The sequence below is a fragment of the Eriocheir sinensis genome, chromosome 20, assembly GCF_024679095.1.
Source record: "Eriocheir sinensis breed Jianghai 21 chromosome 20, ASM2467909v1, whole genome shotgun sequence".
Taxonomy (NCBI): Eukaryota; Metazoa; Arthropoda; class Malacostraca; order Decapoda; family Varunidae; genus Eriocheir; species Eriocheir sinensis.
In genome coordinates this window covers 6,958,739-6,977,889 of record NC_066528.1, presented here as the reverse complement: position 1 = coordinate 6,977,889, position 19,151 = coordinate 6,958,739, and the positions used below count along the sequence as shown (strand labels likewise).

Sequence of the window (19,151 nt, the reverse complement as noted above, 5' to 3'; positions counted from 1 at the left end):
AGTCTGATCCCTAAGTTCTGGTACCATCTTAGTTGCCACTCTCTGCACTCTTTCAAGCTTTCATATGTTCTTCTTTTTGTGAGGAGATCAGACCACTGATGCATACTCCAATCTTGGCCTTATCATTGTAAGTATTATTTTCTTCATCATCTCCTCGTACAAATACACAAATGCCATCCTTATGTTCCTCAGCAAATTCATAGTTTGTCCCGTTATCCTGTTGATGTGTTTGTCCGGTGACATGTTCTCTGACACAGTCACTCCCAAATCTTTTTCTTCCATTCATCTGCATATTATCTCACTTCCCATCTCATAATCATATTGTTGTGCCGGAAGCTTCCCCCGGCGACCATAGGCCTCTAGAAGGCTCCCGGAGAAACGAGCAAAGGGGCGGGGAGCAAGGCGAGCCGTCCGCGCCCCACGGGGCGCGGCCAGGCGCCAGGCGGGAAGTGTTGCCAACTCGCATATATTTTTGCTACATGTTCTTGTATGATCTGAAATATACTGTAATATTCTAGACTGTACTGTTCTGGATATATATAGGAGAAGAGGGCGAGAGAGGGCCAGTCCCAGTCATAGTAAGCTAGTGGTAAGTGAAGAGTCCGAGTGAAGTGTACTACTAAAGAAGAATATTAAACTACAGAAGTTGTGCAAAGTGTTTACATATCTCCCTCCCACGGAGTCTCCTGACGGCGACACGGAACCCAAGTAACACGTCCGGCATTACACTGGTGTCAGGAGTGTAGGCATTTGTTTTTCGCCATGGAGACTCGTTCCCAAGCTGCCCAGAGGGACGACATGTTGACTGAACTTTTGGAAGCCTTGAGACTACAGGGGGAGAAACAAGAAAGAGCACAGCAACAACAAGAAAGAGCACAGCAACAACAAGAAAGAGCACTCCAGGAACTCAAAGAACAACAAGAAAAAGCACACCAAGAACTCAAAGAACAACAAGAAAGAACACTCCAAGAACTCAAAGAACAACAAGAAAGAGCACAGCAACAACAAGAAAGAGCACAGCAACAACAAGAAGGAACACTCCAAGAACTCAAAGAACAGCTAGAAGATCGCTTTACGGGATTACAGCTACAGCTAAAAGCAGTACAAGATGGAAGTGAATCAGTGCGAAGAGAAATGACTGATGTGACCACGAACTTGGGACAACGCCTGATAGAAGTGGAGAAAGAACACACAAATCTTCAACAAGAGATGGAGGTGGTACGGGAGACGACACACAAAGAAATACTAGAAGTAAGTGACAGAGTGAAGGCCCTTGAAGACTGCTTGGCTGGAAACGGACAGCCAATGCCTGCAGGGGCTAGTTGTACCCAAGATGCTTCTCCTACGCAAGTCCCGGGTAGTTTGAGCCCTGTTTCGCCTGAGTTTATCCCCGCAAGAAGTTCCGCCAGCCCCATGGGTCTGCTGGGTTCGCCTGTTAGAAAGAAGCCTCAGGAGTTTGATGGCAAGGTCTCCTGGGAGGCTTACCGCTCAGAGTTTGAGCTGTTGGCAGCTCGGAACGGATGGGATGACCAAGAGTGCGCGGTACAGCTGGCCACTAGCCTGAAAGGGGCGGCGCTGGAGGTCCTTGCTCAGCTCGACAATGCGACAAAGGGCAGCTACAGCGGGCTGGCACAGGCGCTGGAGCAACGATATGGGACCAAGCACCAGAACGAGCTCTTCAGGGTTAGGTTCAGAACCCGCAACAGGAGGCGCGGCGAGTCTCTTCAGGAACTCGCTCAGGACCTTGAGAGCATGGCGCACAAGGCATACCCAGGTGCCACCCCTGACCTGCTGACGGTTTTGCTGCGTGATCAATTCATCGATGCCCTGGACAGCCCTCAGCTGAAGATACAAGTGAACCAAGCTAAGCCAATATCAATGCAGGAAGCTCTGGCACGTGCCATGGAGTTTGAGTCCTTTGTTAGGTCTAGCTTGTCAAGCTTCAGGGACGACTCGACTTCTGGCTTTAGGGCACGAAAGGGCGCTGTCAGCGACACAGACAGGTTCCAAGGAACGTGCTGGTACTGCGAGAAGGTTGGGCACAAGGAGAACGAATGCTATAAGAGGAAGAAGGAATATGAAGGTGCCGCTAAGAAGCCCAGGGAAGGACCCAAGTGCTGGACCTGTGGAGAAAAGGGCACTGGAAGAATGAGTGTTGGAAAAATGTGCCCCAACGAGGGACCACCACTCAGGAAACTAAGAAGGACTGGTTCACGGGGCAACGACCAGTCTGTCCTGTACATGCCCCGAAGATATCAGTGTGCAGGAGAACCACCATGACAAGCTGCCAAGTGGAGGGCAAGGTTGACGGAGTGTTGTGGCCTGTGGTCGTCGACACAGGCTCGGAACGCACATTGGTGCGGCCTGACGTGGTGAGTCATCGTCGGCTTCCTAAGACGCCGCATCGACTGTGCGGAGTCACAGGACACTACGCAGAGCTCAGAGGCCCAGTGGACGTGAAGTTTGAGCTCGGAGGAAAGGAAGAGTTCCTCTCTGTGTACGTGGCCGACATGGATGACCCCTGCATCCTAGGTATGGATTATCTTGTCTCCCACAGGTGCGAGCTGGACTTCCGCGCTAAGCAGCTGACTGTAAGAGGAAGGAGGGTGCCACTGACGACTGTGAACAAGGAAGACCTGCCAGTGACGGTCAAGCGCACCACCATTATTCCTCCGAGGTCGGAGATGCTGTTACCCTGTCAAATTACGGGTGCCCCCCCGGCTAGCCTGTGTGGTAGAGAGTGGAAGTCGATGCCCGGTAGAAAACGGGGTGATTGTAGGCAATACTTTGGTAGACCCTGCTGCAGCGGAAGTGCCTGTCGTCGTGGCCAATGTCTCCTTCAGCCCAAAGAAAATAAAACAAGGGACCATGGTGGGGTTGTGCCAAGAGATCGACCAGAAACCAAGAACCTGTGTCTGCAGGAGAACCCTGACGAAGCCCCAGGAGGAGCTGCCTGACTACCTGCGCGACCTGTTTGACAGGAGCTCCAAGTGTCTAGAGGAACCCCAAGTGGAACAGCTCAGGGAGCTTCTCGTGAGAAATGCAGATGTGTTTTCCACAGGAGACCTGGACTTGGGGTGTACGGACCTGGTAGAGCACCACATCGACACAGGTAGCCACCGCCCAGTGAAGCAAGCTCCTCGAAGGATGGCACCAGCCCGTCGCAAGGAGATGGATGAGGTAATGAATGATCTCCGGCAACAAGGGTTAATCGAGCGGTCCAACAGCCCGTGGGCGTCTGCTGTAGTGCTCGTCAGGAAAAAGGACGGTTCCCTCAGGTGCTGCGTGGACTACCGAGCCCTCAACGATCTCACCATCAAGGATTCATACCCACTCCCACGGATCGACGACACGCTCGACGCCTTGGTGGGCTCCAAGTGGTTTTCAACACTGGATATGAAGTCTGGGTATCACCAAGTCAAAATGGCGGAACAGGACAAAGAGAAAATAGCCTTCTCCTACGGTCAAGGCCTGTGGCAGTTTAAGGTCATGCCCTTTGGCCTGTGCAACGCGCCGGCCACGTTTGAGCGGCTGATGGAGAGGGTGCTGGAGGGACTTCACTGGAAGACGGCACTCATCTACCTCGACGACGTGATTGTCTTTGGCCAGACCTTCGAGCAGGAGATGGAAAGGCTATCAGAGGTTTTCGCCCGGTTTAGAGCTGCACACCTTAAGCTCAGCCCGAAGAAATGCTGTCTGTTCCAAAAGGAGGTCCAATACTTGGGACACATCGTGAGCGAGGCTGGAGTACGCACTGATCCTGAGAAGGTGGCTGCGGTAAGGGACTGGCCGACACCCACCAACGTGAAGGAGCTGCGGAGCTTCCTCGGGTTGTGCTCATACTACCGCAGGTTTGTGAAAGGCTTCGCTACGATTGCTGCACCACTGCACCTCCTGACGAAGAAGGGGGACAAGTTTGAGTGGACAGCGGAAACTCAGGTTGCCTTTGAGAAGCTCAAGGAGGCCCTCATCAGCTCGCCCGTACTCACCTACCCAGACCTCTCTAAGCCTTTTATACTGGATTGTGATGCCAGTGACGAGGGGATTGGTGGAGTGCTATCTCAGGCATGTGCCGACATGGAACGGGTTGTGGCCTACTTCAGCAAGAAGCTCACCCCAGCCGAGAAAAACTATTGCGTGACCCGGAAAGAACTCCTGGCAGTAGTCAAGAGCCTTGACTTTTTCCATGCTTATCTGCACGGTGCAACTTTCACCATCCGCACGGATCACGCTGCATTGCGGTGGCTGAAGTCACTGAAAAACCCTGAGGGCCAGCTTGCTCGCTGGATAGGTAAACTAGAGCAGCATCACTACACTATTGTGCACCGATCTGGACTAACACACGGTAACGCGGACAGCTTGAGCCAGCGCCCATGCCTACCGGAGTGTCAACATTGCCTCCAGAGGGAAAGCGTCCAGAATATGTGCCGCCGCACTACAGTGGAACAGACAGCGGAGGTGCCATAGGAAGACTTGGGAAAACTGCAGCGGGAGGACCGAGATCTGAGACCAATTATGGAGTGGCTGAGTCAGTCGTCAACGCGACCTGGGTGGGAAGTAATCTCGAGAGAAAGCCCTACCACCAAGAATTACTGGACTCAGTGGGACACTCTTCGGATAGACGACGGGGTGTTGCAGCGACGCTGGGTCTCTCATGATGGTCTTGACCACTACTGGTCCACGGTGTTACCTGTGAAGTCCCGGGAAGGCGTCTTGAAAGAAATGCACGACAGCATCACCAGTGGACACCTAGGGGTAAAGAAGACACTGAGTCGCCTGCGCCAAAGGTTCTACTGGGTTGGCATGAGGAAGGACGTGGAAGAATGGTGTCACGCGTGTGAGGGGTGCTGTGCAAAGAAGGGCCCCAAGAAGCGTCACCGTGCCCCACTGCAACTATACCAGGTTGGAGCCCCCATGGAACGGGTGGCAGTGGATATAGCAGGACCCTTGCCTCTGACGACGAACGGAAATAGGTACATCTGTGTCACAATGGATTACTTCACCAAGTGGCCGGAAGCCTACGCCATCCCTGACCAGGAAGCCACTACCATCGCCAAGGTTTTGGTGGAGGAGTTCTTCTGTCGCTTCGGTGTGCCTAACGAGCTCCATTCCGACCAGGGAAGGAATTTTGAGTCAACAGTCCTTGCTGAGTGCTGCAAGCTTCTGGGTATCAAGAAGACCAGGACCACCACTCTGCACCCACAGTCAGATGGAATGGTGGAGAGGTTTAATTGGACGTTGGGCCAGGAGTTGGCCAAGCAGTGCAACAATGATCAGTCTTCATGGGATCAGAAGCTGCCTGCGCTTCTCATGGCCTACAGGTCTGCCGCCCACGAGACTACGGGGTATTCACCGGCAAAGCTGATGTTTGGACGTGAGCTGCGATTGCCGGTGGACCTACTGACAGGAAGGCCTCCTGGGGAAAGCCTTCCAAGGGACGCCTCCAGTTTTGCCCGTCAACTAGAGGAACGGCTGGAAGAGGTGCACCATCAAGTCCGAGGTGCCTTGAAGTTCTCCGGGGAGGCCATGAAGCGCGGTTACAATATGAGGGCAAGCCACGTTGACTTCAAGGAAGGAGACCGAGTCTGGCTTTACAACCCGCAGAGGAAGAAAGGACAGTCTCCGAAGTTACAGAGCCCCTGGGAAGGCCCTTACACTGTGCTAGAACGCCTCTCCGACGTGACTTACCGAATCCGGAGAACGGAAAAGACCAAGCCGAAAGTTGTCCACGTCAACCGCCTATGGAGGTACCACGGTCCGGGAAACTACACCTGGAACAACTACAGACACCCAGCAGCCGACGAAAACGCAAGGGACGTCCAGGACCAAGAGGAGGTCGACGACGACGTAGGCCTCCGGGCCCTTTCAGCCGAGGGAGATAACCTCCCGGCTTCGGCAGATGTTCCAGGGACACCCCAAGAAGCGGACGACGACGAGGTGCACCAGGAGACAGACGCGCAGGAGGCACCGAGCAGAAGACAGAGACAACGCAGGCGTCCACAGCGATACGACGATTATTATGTTTTTGATTAATTCTCTTATGTTTGTACATAGTTAAGTGTGTGATCGGGACGATCACAATTAAGAGGGGGGGATAGTGTTGTGCTGGAAGCTTCCCCCGGCGACCATAGGCCTCTAGAAGGCTCCCGGAGAAACGAGCAAAGGGGCGGGGAGCAAGGCGAGCCGTCCGCGCCCCACGGGGCGCGGCCAGGCGCCAGGCGGGAAGTGTTGCCAACTCGCATATATTTTTGCTACATGTTCTTGTATGATCTGAAATATACTGTAATATTCTAGACTGTACTGTTCTGGATATATATAGGAGAAGAGGGCGAGAGAGGGCCAGTCCCAGTCATAGTAAGCTAGTGGTAAGTGAAGAGTCCGAGTGAAGTGTACTACTAAAGAAGAATATTAAACTACAGAAGTTGTGCAAAGTGTTTACATATCTCCCTCCCACGGAGTCTCCTGACGGCGACACGGAACCCAAGTAACACGTCCGGCATTACAATATTCACATCTACCGCTCCTACCAAACTCTATTTTTTTACATTTCCCAAGGTTGAACTCCATCTGCCATGTACCACTCCACTCCCATATTTTATCCAGGTCCCTCTGCAATGCCTCACAGTCCTTCACATCATTCACTCGTCCCAATAGCTTTGCATCATCTGCAAACAAACTCACATAGCTGGTCACTCCGTCCACCATATCTTTTATATAAACAGCAAACATTATTGGCACCAACACTGAACCTTGTGGGACCCCACTCATCACAGGGCACCAGCTGGAAACCCTGTCCCTGATTATTGTCCTCATTTCCCTGTTAGTTAGGAAGTTCTCCAGCCACTTAATCAGTGTGTGTGTGTGTGTGTGTGTGTGTGTGTGTGTGTGTGTGTGAGAGAGAGAGAGGAAATAGGCTGCTCTCTCTCTCTCTCTCTCTCTCTCTCTCTCTCTCTCTCTCTCTCTCTCTCTCTCTCTCTCTCTCTCTCTCTCTCTCTCTCTCTCTCTCTCTCTCTCTCTGCAAAACTATAGTCTGACATTTTTCATATTTCCCCTCACTGGGCAGAAAATGGAATGTTTTCACTACAAAACGGCCTATGTCCTGAGAGAGAAAGAGGGAGATAAGAGAGGTCAAAAATAAGAAGAGAAACAACATACACATATGTGCGTGGAACTCCTCCTCCCTTGAGTTGCCAATCAGCGAGCGAGCACACTATCTCACCACCATCTCATGGGACCCAAGGTCACATGGGAACATAACCCCCCCCTCCCCCCCTTCTTGCCCCCACCCCCATCCCACCATCCAGGCAAATACCCATTTTCTGTAACCCTCCTCAGCATGAACAAAGATGGAGAGCAAGATCACAGGGAAGAGGCAGGAAGGAAGGAAGAGAACAGAGACAGCGGGATGGATGTGAGGGGTAGGCAGGGAGGGGAGGCCCCAGCTCCCGTGCGAGCCCGCGCGGTGGTGAGAAAATGCACTAACCAGCCACTTGGCAACTCGAGGGAACATAAGAACATAAGAACACAGGAGTCTACAAGAGGCTGGTAGGCCTGTACTCCACACACACACACACACACACACACACACACATATATCATTTCTTTCTCATTATTTTTGTTATTTTCTTTTTCTTTTTTTCTTTTTTTTCTTTTTTTTACAACAAAGGAGACACCTCAAGGGCACAAAAAAGTAAACAATAACAAAAAAAAAAGTCCGCAACTCACTGCTCACAAAAAGAATCCAAAGAGGTGGCCGAAAGAGGTCAATTTCGGGAGGAGAGGTGTCCAGATACCCTTCTCTTGAAAGAGTTCAAGTCGTAGGCAGGAGGAAATACAGATGAAGGAAGATTGTTCCAGAGTTTGCCAGCGTGAGGGATGAAAGAGTGAAGATGCTGGTTAACTCTTGCATAAGGGGTTTGGACAGTATAGGGATAAGCATGAGTAGAAAGTTGTGTGCAGCGGGGCCTCAGGAGGGGGGAGGCATGCAGTTAGCAAGTTCAGAAGAGCAGTCAGCATAAAAATATCAACAGAAGATAGAAAGAGAGGCAACGTGGCAGCGGAAATTAAGAGGTAGAAAAATATCGGTAAAAGGAGGAGAGCTGATGAGACAAAGAGCCTGAGACTTCACTCTGTCCAAGAGAGCTGTGTGAGTGGAGCCTCCCCACACGTGAGATGCTTACTCCATACGAGGGCGGACAAGGCCCCTGTATGTGGATAGCAACTGTGCGGGGGAGAAGAAATTTCAGAGATGATACAGAACGCCCAACCTTGAGGAAGCTGATTTAGTGAGAGAGGAGATGTGAAGTTTTCAGTTAAGATTTCGAGTTAAGGATAGACCGAGGATGTTTAGTGTTGAAGATGGTAACAACTGAGTGTTGTTGAAGAATAGGGGATAGGTGTTTGGAAGATTGTGTTGAGTGGATAGGTGGATAAATTGGGTTTTTGAGGCATCGAAGGACACCAGGTTGATAATAAAGTCTGAGGTTAAGCGTTCTGCAGCCTCCAGCCTGAAGTCATGTAATTCCTGTTGAGAGGGTCTTCTGTTGAAAGAAGTTGAATAATGCAGAGTGGAGTCATCAGCGTAAGAGTGGATAGGAGAGTTTTTTATGGAAAGAAGATCATTGATGAATAACAGGTGATAGGACAGAGCCTTGTGGAACACCACTCTCAATAAGTTTTGAGGAAGAACAGTGGCCGTCTACCACAGCAGAGGTAGAACGGCCTGAAAGGAAACTGGAGATAAAGGAACAGAGAGAAGGATAGAATCCGATAGAGAGCAGTTTAGAAAGCAAAGATTTGTCCCAAACTCTATCGAAGGCTTTCGATATGTCTAGCGCAACAGAGAAAGTTTCATCAAAATGGCTAAGAGAGGATGACCAAGAATCAGTTAAGAGAGCAAGAAGATCGCCAGTAGAACGCCCCTTGCGGAACCCATACTGGTGATCAGATAGAAGGTTAGCAGCGGAAAGGTGCTTTTGAATCTTCCGGTTAAGGATCGATTCAAAAGCTCTAGATAGACAGGAAAGTAAAGTTATAGGGCGGTAGTTTGAGGGCTTGGAACGGTCACCCTTCTTAGGCACAGGCTGTATGAAGGCATACTTCCAGCAGGAAGGAAAGGTAGATGTTGATAGGCAGAGACGAAAGAGTTTGAGCAGGCAGGGTGTCAGCACGGAAGCACAGTTTTTAAGGACAATAGGAGGCACTCCATCAGGTCCATAAGCCTTCTGAGAGTTGAGGCCAGAGAGGGCATAGAAGACATCATTAGGAAGATTCTTAATAACAGGCATAAAGGAGTCGGAGGGGGGATGAGTGTTCTGTTAGAATTCTGTTAGAATTGATTGTTAATGTGAAGTACAAATGCGCGCAAGACACTTACGTTCTCACACAATAATAACATTGAAAGTCAAATAAATGAGACACTGTCATATACGACCTACATCCTTAAAACTATCGTACAACATCCGGGAAGAAATAACTCATATGCTGGCTAGAGCAAGCCAGGACGCAGTATGGGGAGGCGGTGGCTGAGTGGTATGGGGAGGTAATGGCTGAGTGGTTAGCGTGCTGGCCCTGCATTCGGCACGTTGTCCATGATGTGGGTTCGGATCCGCCACTAACCACCTGGGGTTTTTCAGTCACTGCCGAGTGGCCTAAAACTACCCACATGCTGTCCTGAAGACCACCTATCAATCCAGATTCTAGAAGAAGCTGTACAATGCAAGTAAAATCAAGAATGAGCTCCTGGGGGGCAGCATAAGCCAATAATAAAGGAGCTGCTATAAACAATTGCCTGTTCCGTGACGGGCTCGGGCCGACCATCAGGGCCCTAAGGAACAGCCTACCGGCACTACAGGACAAAAAAAAAAAAAAAAAAAAAAAAAAAAATCCTAAGATATGGTACGGGGCACACAAGGACGCAGTGTACACATCCTCGCGTTGAAGGGGTCAAGGTAACTTCACAGTGCTGTGTTCTGGTGATAAGCACTGCAGCACTGTCTCAAGGAACTCATTGCAACAAATGATACCTTGAGGCTTCCTTACCTTCAAGTTCAGTGTCAAGATGAGCTTCACTCTGTCCATGATGGTGGACTCTGGGTCTGACTGGGGCCTGGGCTCTGCAGGGTCTGACTGAGGCCTGGGCTCTGCAGGGTCTGACTGGGGCCTGGGCTCCTCTGTAGTAACAGTAGGAGTTTCCAGAGCCGCCTGGACAGCCTGACTGGTCTCTAGGGCTGCAGTAGATGCCACTATCAACTGAAACAACAACACCAGCTTAGGGAAAAAGTTCACACATTTGTCCTTGTTACTCCTGAAGGGGAAGGCCCAAAGACTGCCCCACTGTGTGTTGTCTGCTGTTGTTACTCCTGAAGGGGAAGGCCCAAAGACTGCCCCACTGTGTGTTGTCTGCTGTTGTTACTCCTGAAGGGGAAGGCCCAAAGACTGCCCCACTGTGTTGTCTGCTGTTGTTACTCCTGAAGGGGAAGGCCCAAAGACTGCCCCACTGTGTGTTGTCTGCTGTTGTTACTCCTGAAGGGGAAGGCCCAAAGACTGCCCCACTGTGTGTTGTCTGCTGTTGTTACTCCTGAAGGGGAAGGCCCAAAGACTGCCCCACTGTGTGTTGTCTGCTGTTGTTACTCCTGAAGGGGAAGGCCCAAAGACTGCCCCACTGTGTGTTGTCTGCTGTTGTTACTCCTACAGGGGAAGGCCCAAAGATTGCCCCACTGTGTGTTGTCTGCTGTTGTTACTCCTACAGGGGAAGGCCCAAAGATTGCCCCACTGTGTGTTGTCTGCTGTTGTTACTCTTGAAGGGGAAGGCCCAAAGACTGCCCCACTGTGTGTTGTCTGCTGTTGTTACTCCTACAGGGGAAGGCCCAAAGATTGCCCCACTGTGTGTTGTCTGTTCTTGTTACTCCTGAAGGGGAAGGCCCAAAGACTGCCCCACTGTGTGTTGTCTGCTGTGGTTACTCGTGAAGGGGAAGGCCCAAAGACTGCCCCACTGTGTGTTGTCTGCTGTTGTTACTCCTGAAGGGGAAGGCCCAAAGGCTGCCCCACTGTGTGTTGTCTGCTGTTGTTACTCCTGAAGGGGAAGGCCCAAAGACTGCCCCACTGTGTGTTGTCTGCTGTTGTTACTCCTGAAGGGGAAGGCCCAAAGACTGCCCCACTGTGTGTTGTCTGCTGTTGTTACTCCTGAAGGGGAAGGCCCAAAGACTGCCCCACTGTGTGTTGTCTGCTGTTGTTACTCCTGAAGGGGAAGGCCCAAAGACTGCCTCACTGTGTGTTGTCTACTATTGTTACTCCTGAAGGGGAAGGCCCAAAGACTGTCCCATAGTGTGTTGTCTACTGTTGTTACTCTTGGAGGGGAAGGCCCAAAGACTGCCCCACTGTGTGTTGTCTGCTGTTGTTACTCCTGAAGGGGAAGGCCCAAAGACTGCCCCACTGTGTGTTGTCTACTGTTGTTACTCCTGAAGGGGAAGGCCCAAAGACTGCCTCACTGTGTGTTGTATACTGTTGTTACTCCTGAAGGGGAAGGCCCAAAGACTGCCTCACTGTGTGTTGTCTACTGTTGTTACTCCTGAAGGGGAAGGCCCAAAGACTGCCTCTGTGTGTTTTCTACTGTTGTTACTCTTGAAGGGGAAGGCCCAAAGACTGCCTCACTGTGTGTTCTCTACTGTTGTTACTCTTGAAGGGGAAGGCCCAAAGACTGCCCCACTGTGTGTTGTCTACTGTTGTTACTCTTGAAGGGGAAGGCTCAAAGACTGCCCCACTGTGTGTTGTCTACTGTTGTTACTCTTGAAGGGGAAGGCTCAAAGACTGCCTCACTGTGTGTTGTCTACTGTTGTTACTCTTGAAGGGGAAGGCCCAAAGACTGCCTCACTGTGTGTTGTCTACTGTTGTTACTCTTGAAGGGGAAGGCCCAAAGACTGCCTCACTGTGTGTTGTCTACTGTTGTTACTCTTGAAGGGGAAGGCTCAAAGACTGCCCCACTGTGTTGTCTGCTGTTGTTACTCTTGAAGGGGAAGGCTCAAAGACTGCCCCACTGTGTGTTGTCTACTGTTGTTACTCTTGAAGGGGAAGGCTCAAGGGCTGCCCCACTGTGTGTTGTCTACTGTTGTTACTCTTGAAGGGGAAGGATCAAAGACTGCCCCACTGTGTGTTATCTACTGTTGTTACTCTTGAAGGGGAAGGCTCAAAGACTGCCCCACTGTGTGTTGTCTGCTGTTGTTACTCCTGAAGGGGAAGGCTCAAAAACTGCCCCACTGTGTGTTGTCTCCTGTTGTTACTCTTGAAGGGGAAGGCCCAAAGACTGTCCCACTGTGTGTTGTCTACTGTTGTTACTCTTGAAGGGGAAGGCTCAAAGACTGCCTCACTGTGTGTTGTCTACTGTTGTTACTCTTGAAGGGGAAGGCTCAAAGACTGCCTCACTGTGTGTTGTCTGCTGTTGTTACTCCTGAAGGGGAAGGCCCAAAGACTGCCTCACTGTGTGTTGTCTACTGTTGTTACTCTTGAAGGGGAAGGCTCAAAGGCTGCCCCACTGTGTGTTGTCTACTGTTGTTACTCTTGAAGGGGAAGGCTCAAAGACTGCCTCACTGTGTGTTGTCTGCTGTTGTTACTCTTGAAGGGGAAGGCTCAAAGACTGCCCCACTGTGTGTTGTCTGCTGTTGTTACTCTTGAAGGGGAAGGCTCAAAGGCTGCCCCAGTGTGTTGTCTACTGTTGTTACTCTTGAAGGGGAAGGCTCAAAGGCTGCCCCACTGTGTGTTGTCTGCTGTTGTTACTCTTGAAGGGGAAGGCTCAAAGACTGCCCCACTGTGTGTTGTCTACTGTTGTTACTCTTGAAGGGGAAGGCTCAAAGGCTGCCCCACTGTGTGTTGTCTACTGTTGTTACTCTTGAAGGGGAAGGCCCAAAGACTGCCCCACTGTGTGTTATCTACTGTTGTTACTCTTGAAGGGGAAGGCTCAAAGACTGCCCCACTGTATGTTGTCTGCTGTTGTTACTCCTGAAGGGGAAGGCTCAAAAACTGCCCCACTGTGTGTTGTCTACTGTTGTTACTCTTGAAGGGGAAGGCTCAAAGACTGCCTCACTGTGTGTTGTCTACTGTTGTTACTCTTGAAGGGGAAGGCTCAAAGACTGCCTCACTGTGTGTTGTCTGCTGTTGTTACTCCTGAAGGGGAAGGCCCAAAGACTGCCTCACTGTGTGTTGTCTACTGTTGTTACTCTTGAAGGGGAAGGCTCAAAGGCTGCCCCACTGTGTGTTGTCTACTGTTGTTACTCTTGAAGGGGAAGGCTCAAAGACTGCCTCACTGTGTGTTGTCTGCTGTTGTTACTCTTGAAGGGGAAGGCTCAAAGACTGCCCCACTGTGTGTTGTCTGCTGTTGTTACTCTTGAAGGGGAAGGCTCAAAGGCTGCCCCACTGTGTGTTATCTACTGTTGTTACTCTTGAAGGGGAAGGGCCAAAGACTGCCTCACTGTGTGTTGTCTACTGTTGTTAGTCTTGAAGGGGAAGGCCCAAAGACTGCCTCACTGTGTGTTGTCTACTGTTGTTACTCTTGAAGGGGAAGGCTCAAAGACTGCCCCACTGTGTGTTGTCTACTGTTGTTACTCTTGAAGGGGAAGGCCCAAAGACTGCCTCACTGTGTGTTGTCTACTGTTGTTACTCTTGAAGGGGAAGGCTCAAAGACTGCCTCACTGTGTGTTGTCTACTGTTGTTACTCTTGAAGGGGAAGGCTCAAAGACTGCCTCACTGTGTGTTGTCTGCTGTTGTTACTCCTGAAGGGGAAGGCCCAAAGACTGCCTCACTGTGTGTTGTCTACTGTTGTTACTCTTGAAGGGGAAGGCTCAAAGGCTGCCCCACTGTGTGTTGTCTACTGTTGTTACTCTTGAAGGGGAAGGCTCAAAGACTGCCCCACTGTGTGTTGTCTGCTGTTGTTACTCTTGAAGGGGAAGGCTCAAAGGCTGCCCCACTGTGTGTTGTCTACTGTTGTTACTCTTGAAGGGGAAGGGCCAAAGACTGCCTCACTGTGTGTTGTCTACTGTTGTTACTCTTGAAGGGGAAGGCTCAAAGGCTGCCCCACTGTGTGTTGTCTACTGTTGTTACTCTTGAAGGGGAAGGCTCAAAGACTGCCCCACTGTGTGTTGTCTGCTGTTGTTACTCCTGAAGGGGAAGGCCCAAAGACTGCCCCACTGTGTGTTGTCTACTGTTGTTACTCCTAAAGGGGAAGGCCCAAAGACTGGCCCACTGTGTGTTGTCTGCTGTTGTTACTCCTAAAGGGGAAGGCTCAAAGACTGCCCCACTGTGTGTTGTCTACTGTTGTTACTCTTGAAGGGGAAGGCCCAAAGACTGCCCCACTGTGTGTTGTCTACTGTTGTTACTCTTGAAGGGGAAGGCTCAAAGACTGCCCCACTGTGTGTTGTCTACTGTTGTTACTCTTGAAGGGGAAGGCTCAAAGACTGCCTCACTGTGTGTTGTCTGCTGTTGTTACTCCTGAAGGGGAAGGCCCAAAGACTGCCTCACTGTGTGTTGTCTACTGTTGTTACTCTTGAAGGGGAAGGCTCAAAGACTGCCCCACTGTGTGTTGTCTACTGTTGTTACTCTTGAAGGGGAAGGCTCAAAGACTGCCTCACTGTGTGTTGTCTACTGTTGTTACTCTTGAAGGGGAAGGCTCAAAGACTGCCCCACTGTGTGTTGTCTGCTGTTGTTACTCTTGAAGGGGAAGGCCCAAAGACTGGCCCACTGTGTGTTGTCTGCTGTTGTTACTCTTGAAGGGGAAGGCCCAAAGACTGGCCCAATGTGTGTTGTCTGCTGTTGTTTCTCATAAAGGGGATGGCCCAAAGACTGGCCCACTGTGTGTTGTCTACTGTTGTTACTCTTGAAGGGGAAGGCCCAAAGACTGCCTCACTGTGTGTTGTCTGCTGTTGTTACTCTTGAAGGGGAAGGCTCAAAGACTGCCCCACTGTGTGTTGTCTGCTGTTGTTACTCTTGAAGGGGAAGGCTCAAAGACTGCCCCACTGTGTGTTGTTTACTGTTGTTACTCCTGAAGGGGAAGGCTCAAAGACTGCCCCACTGTGTGTTGTCTGCTGTTGTTACTCCTGAAGGGGAAGGGCCAAAGACTGCCCCACTGTGTGTTGTCTACTGTTGTTACTCTTGAAGGGGAAGGCTCAAAGACTGCCCCACTGTGTGTTGTCTACTGTTGTTACTCCTGAAGGGGAAGGCCCAAAGACTGCCCCACTGTGTGTTGTCTACTGTTGTTACTCTTGAAGGAAGCTCAAAGACTGCCCACTGTGTGTTGTCGACGGTTGTTACTCCTGAAGTGGAAGGCCCAAAGACTGCCCCACTGTGTGTTGTCTACTGTTCTTACTCTTGAAGGGGAAGGCCCAAAGACTGCCCCACTGTGTGTTGTCTGCTGTTGTTACTCCTGAAGGGGAAGGCCCAAAGACTGCCCCACTGTGTGTTGTCTGCTGTTGTTACTCTTGAAGGGGAAGGCCCAAAGACTGCCCCACTGTGTGTTGTCTACTGTTGTTACTCTTGAAGGGAAGGCCCAAAGACTGCCCCACTGTGTGTTGTCTGCTGTTGTTACTCTTGAAGGGGAAGGCCCAAAGACTGCCCCACTGTGTGTTGTCTGCTGTTGTTACTCCTGAAGGGGAAGGCCCAAAGACTGCCCCACTGTGTGTTGTCTGCTGTTGTTACTCCTGAAGGGGAAGGCCCAAAGACGGCCTCACTGTGTGTTGTCTACTGTTGTTACTCCTTGAAGGGAAGGCCCAAAGACTGCCCCACTGTGTGTTGTCTGCTGTTGTTACTCCTGAAGGGGAAGGCCCAAAGACTGCCACACTGTGTGTTGTCTACTGTTGTTACTCCTGAAGGGGAAGGCCCAAAGACTGCCTCACTGTGTGTTGTCTACTGTTGTTTCTCTGGAAGGGAAGGCCCAAGACTGCCCCACTGTGTGTTGTCTGCTGTTGTTACTCCTGAAGGGGAAGGCCCAAAGACTGCCCCACTGTGTGTTGTCTACTGTTGTTACTCCTGAAGGGGAAGGCCCAAAGACTGCCCCACTGTGTGTTGTCTACTGTTGTTACTCCTGAAGGGGAAGCCCCAAAGACTGCCCCACTGTGTGCTGTCTACTGTTGTTACTCCTGAAGGGGAAGGCCCAAAGACTGCCCCACTGTGTGTTGTCTACTGTTGTTACTCCTGAAGGGGAAGGCTCAAAGACTGCCCCACTGTGTGTTGTCTACTGTTCTTACTCTTGAAGGGGAAGGCCCAAAGACTGCCTCACTGTGTGTTGTCTGCTGTTGTTACTCTTGAAGAGGAAGGCTCAAAGACTGCCCCACTGTGTGTTGTCTATTGTTGTTACCATAGCTGGGCACGATAACAGAAAACCGTATTCTTGATAACCGATAACTGATAATAAAAACACTTATCGGTGATAAGCGATATTCGTTAACTGGAGACAAATATAGGCGATAACCGATACCGATATAAATCCACAATTCCAATACTAGCTAGCGATAAGTCTGAATGGCGAAAACGATACTATATTGATATTTCAGATAGAAAAACATAGATGAATTCAAATTTTCATTATCTCTATTTTAGAAAACCTACAAAACCTCAGAACCACACGTTGACACGTACTATGGACGGTAATAATAGAATGCCTGACTGTGTTGTGTTATTTGCGTCCCCCACCGTCAAATTTTGTTTACAAACACTGGTCTCTCTTGAACTGCGCATGCTCAGAACAGCAAGCGTAGTACAGTCTCAAGCTTTTAACCGTAATTAAGAGTTGCTGGAAGGCTGAATCAGACATACAGTACCACTACCACCATGCTCGCTGTTTCTAGACAGACACTCGATCTGTACGAGTTGTATTTATATGTACAGTGTGTCGTTCTAGAAACAGCGAGGATGGTGGTACTGTATGTCTGATTCAGCCTTCCAGCAACTCTTAATGTGTTAAAAAGCTTTGTGAGACTGCACAGGTCTACGTTTACTGGTCTGAGCATGCGTAGTTCACAAGAGATTAGTACGTGTTTGTATACAAAAGCGCCAGCTTTTGACAATGGGTTTTCAAATAACACAACACCAGGTACCTTCAATACCATGGCATGCTCAAAAACGAATATGGAATATCAAATTTGAGACAGTGAATAATCATTTTTTGGGCAAAGTTAAATGATTTTCCTCTTTGATATTTTGATTTTTGAATAACATAAAAAAATAACCTAATGTTTTAATGTTGATGATCTAAGTATGAAATCTCTTCACCGAAGAGATTTCATACCCCGAAGTTTTTTCATTGGGCCATGCATGCGCAGTAGGGAGACAACGGTTTTTTTTCTGAGAGGCAGAAAAAAGTAGCGATTATCGCTAGTTTCGTTACAAAAGTAATGAAGATGCCGATATATATTTAAATAGGTAGCGGATGGCCGATAACCCGATTTTGTTATCAGCGATAAAGTATCGCGATAACGCCCAGCTACGGTTGTTACTCTTGAAGAGGAAGGCCCAAAGACTGGCCCACTGTGTGTTGTCTACTGTTGTTACTCTTGAAGAGGAAGGCCCAAAGACTAGCCCACTGTGTGTTGTCTACTGTTGTTACTCTTGAAGGGGAAGGCTCAAAGACTGCCTCACTGTGTGTTGTCTACTGTTGTTACTCTTGAAGGGGAAGGCCCAAAGACTGCCCCACTGTGTGTTGTCTACTGCTGTTACTCTTGAAGGGGAAGGCCCAAAGACTGCCCCACTGTGTGTTGTCTACTGTTGTTACTCTTGAAGGGGAAGGCCCAAAGGCTGCCCCACTGTGTGTTGTCTACTGTTGTTACTCTTGAAGGGGAAGGCCCAAAGACTGCCCCACTGTGTGTTGTCTACTGCTGTTACTCTTGAAGGGGAAGGCCCAAAGATTGCCCCACTGTGTGTTGTCTACTATTGTTACTCCTGAAGGGGAAGGCCCAAAGACTGCCCCACTGTGTTTTGTCTACTGTTGTTACTCTTGAAGGGAAAGGCCCAAAGACTGGCCCACTGTGTGTTGTCTACTGTTGTTACTCTTGAAGGGGAAGGCCCAAAGACTGGCCCACTGTGTGTTGTCTACTGTTGTTACTCTTGAAGGGGAAGGCCCAAAGACTGCCTCACTGTGTGTTGTCTACTGTTGTTACTCTTGAAGGGGAAGGCCCAAAGACTGCCTCACTGTGTGTTGTCTACTGTTGTTACTCTTGAAGGGGAAGGCCCAAAGACTGCCTCACTGTGTGTTGTCTGCTGTTGTTACTCTTGAAGGGGAAGGCCCAAAGACTGCCCCACTGTGTGTTGTCTGCTGTTGTTACTCTTGAAGGGGAAGGCCCAAAGGCTGCCCCACTGTGTGTTGTCTACTGTTGTTACTCTTGAGGGGGAAGACCCAAAGACTGCCCCACTGTGTGTTGTCTGCTGTTGTTACTCTGGAAGGGGAAGGCCCAAAGGCTGCCCCACTGTGTGTTGTCTACTGTTGTTACTCTTGAAGGGGAAGGCTCAAAGGCTGCCCCACTGTGTGTTGTCTACTGTTGTTACTCCTGAAGGGGAAGGCCCAAAGACCCCCACTGTGTGTTGTCTGCTGTTGTTACTCCTGAAGGGGAAGGCCCAAAGACTGGCCCACTGTGTGTTGTCTCCTGTTGTTACTCTTCAAGGGATAGTCCCAAAGACTGGCCCACAGTGTGTTGTCTACTGTTGTTACTCTTGAAGGGGAAGGCCCAAAGACTGACCCACTGTGTGTTGTCTACTGTTGTTACTCCTGAAGGGGAAGTCTCAAAGACTGCCTCACTGTGTGTTGTCTGCTGTTGTTACTCCTCAAGGGGAAGGCTCAAAGACTGCCTCACTGTGTGCTGTCTGCCGTTGTTACTCTTGAAGGGGAAGGCCCAAAGACTGCCCCACTGTGTGTTTGTTGTTGTTACTTTTGAAGGGGAAGGCTCAAAGACTGCCCCACTGTGTGTTGTCTATTCTTGTTACTTTTTGAAGGGGGAAGGCCCAAAGACTGCCCCAAAGTGTGTTATCTTATGTTGTTACTACTGAAGGGGAAGGCTGAAACACTGCCCCACTGTGTGTTGTCTACTGTTGTTTCTCTTGAAAGGGAAGGCCCCAAGACTGTCCCATAGTGTGTTTGTAATGCCCCGACGAGCTTTCTTTCCATCCTTCCTATTTCT

At 50.1% G+C, this 19,151-nt stretch overlaps 1 protein-coding gene across 2 annotated transcripts in view; it reads right to left on the bottom strand.

Annotated features, from left to right (window-relative positions):
• LOC127001126 (tripartite motif-containing protein 5-like) overlaps positions 1-19,151 on the bottom strand; it is a 185,300-nt gene that overhangs the window by 23,960 nt on the left and 142,189 nt on the right. For both annotated transcript variants that reach the window (XM_050865314.1, XM_050865313.1), the window contains one exon: positions 10,042-10,251. In XM_050865314.1, coding sequence (XP_050721271.1) covers positions 10,042-10,251 — 210 coding nt within the window. The remainder of the gene's footprint in view (positions 1-10,041; positions 10,252-19,151) is intronic.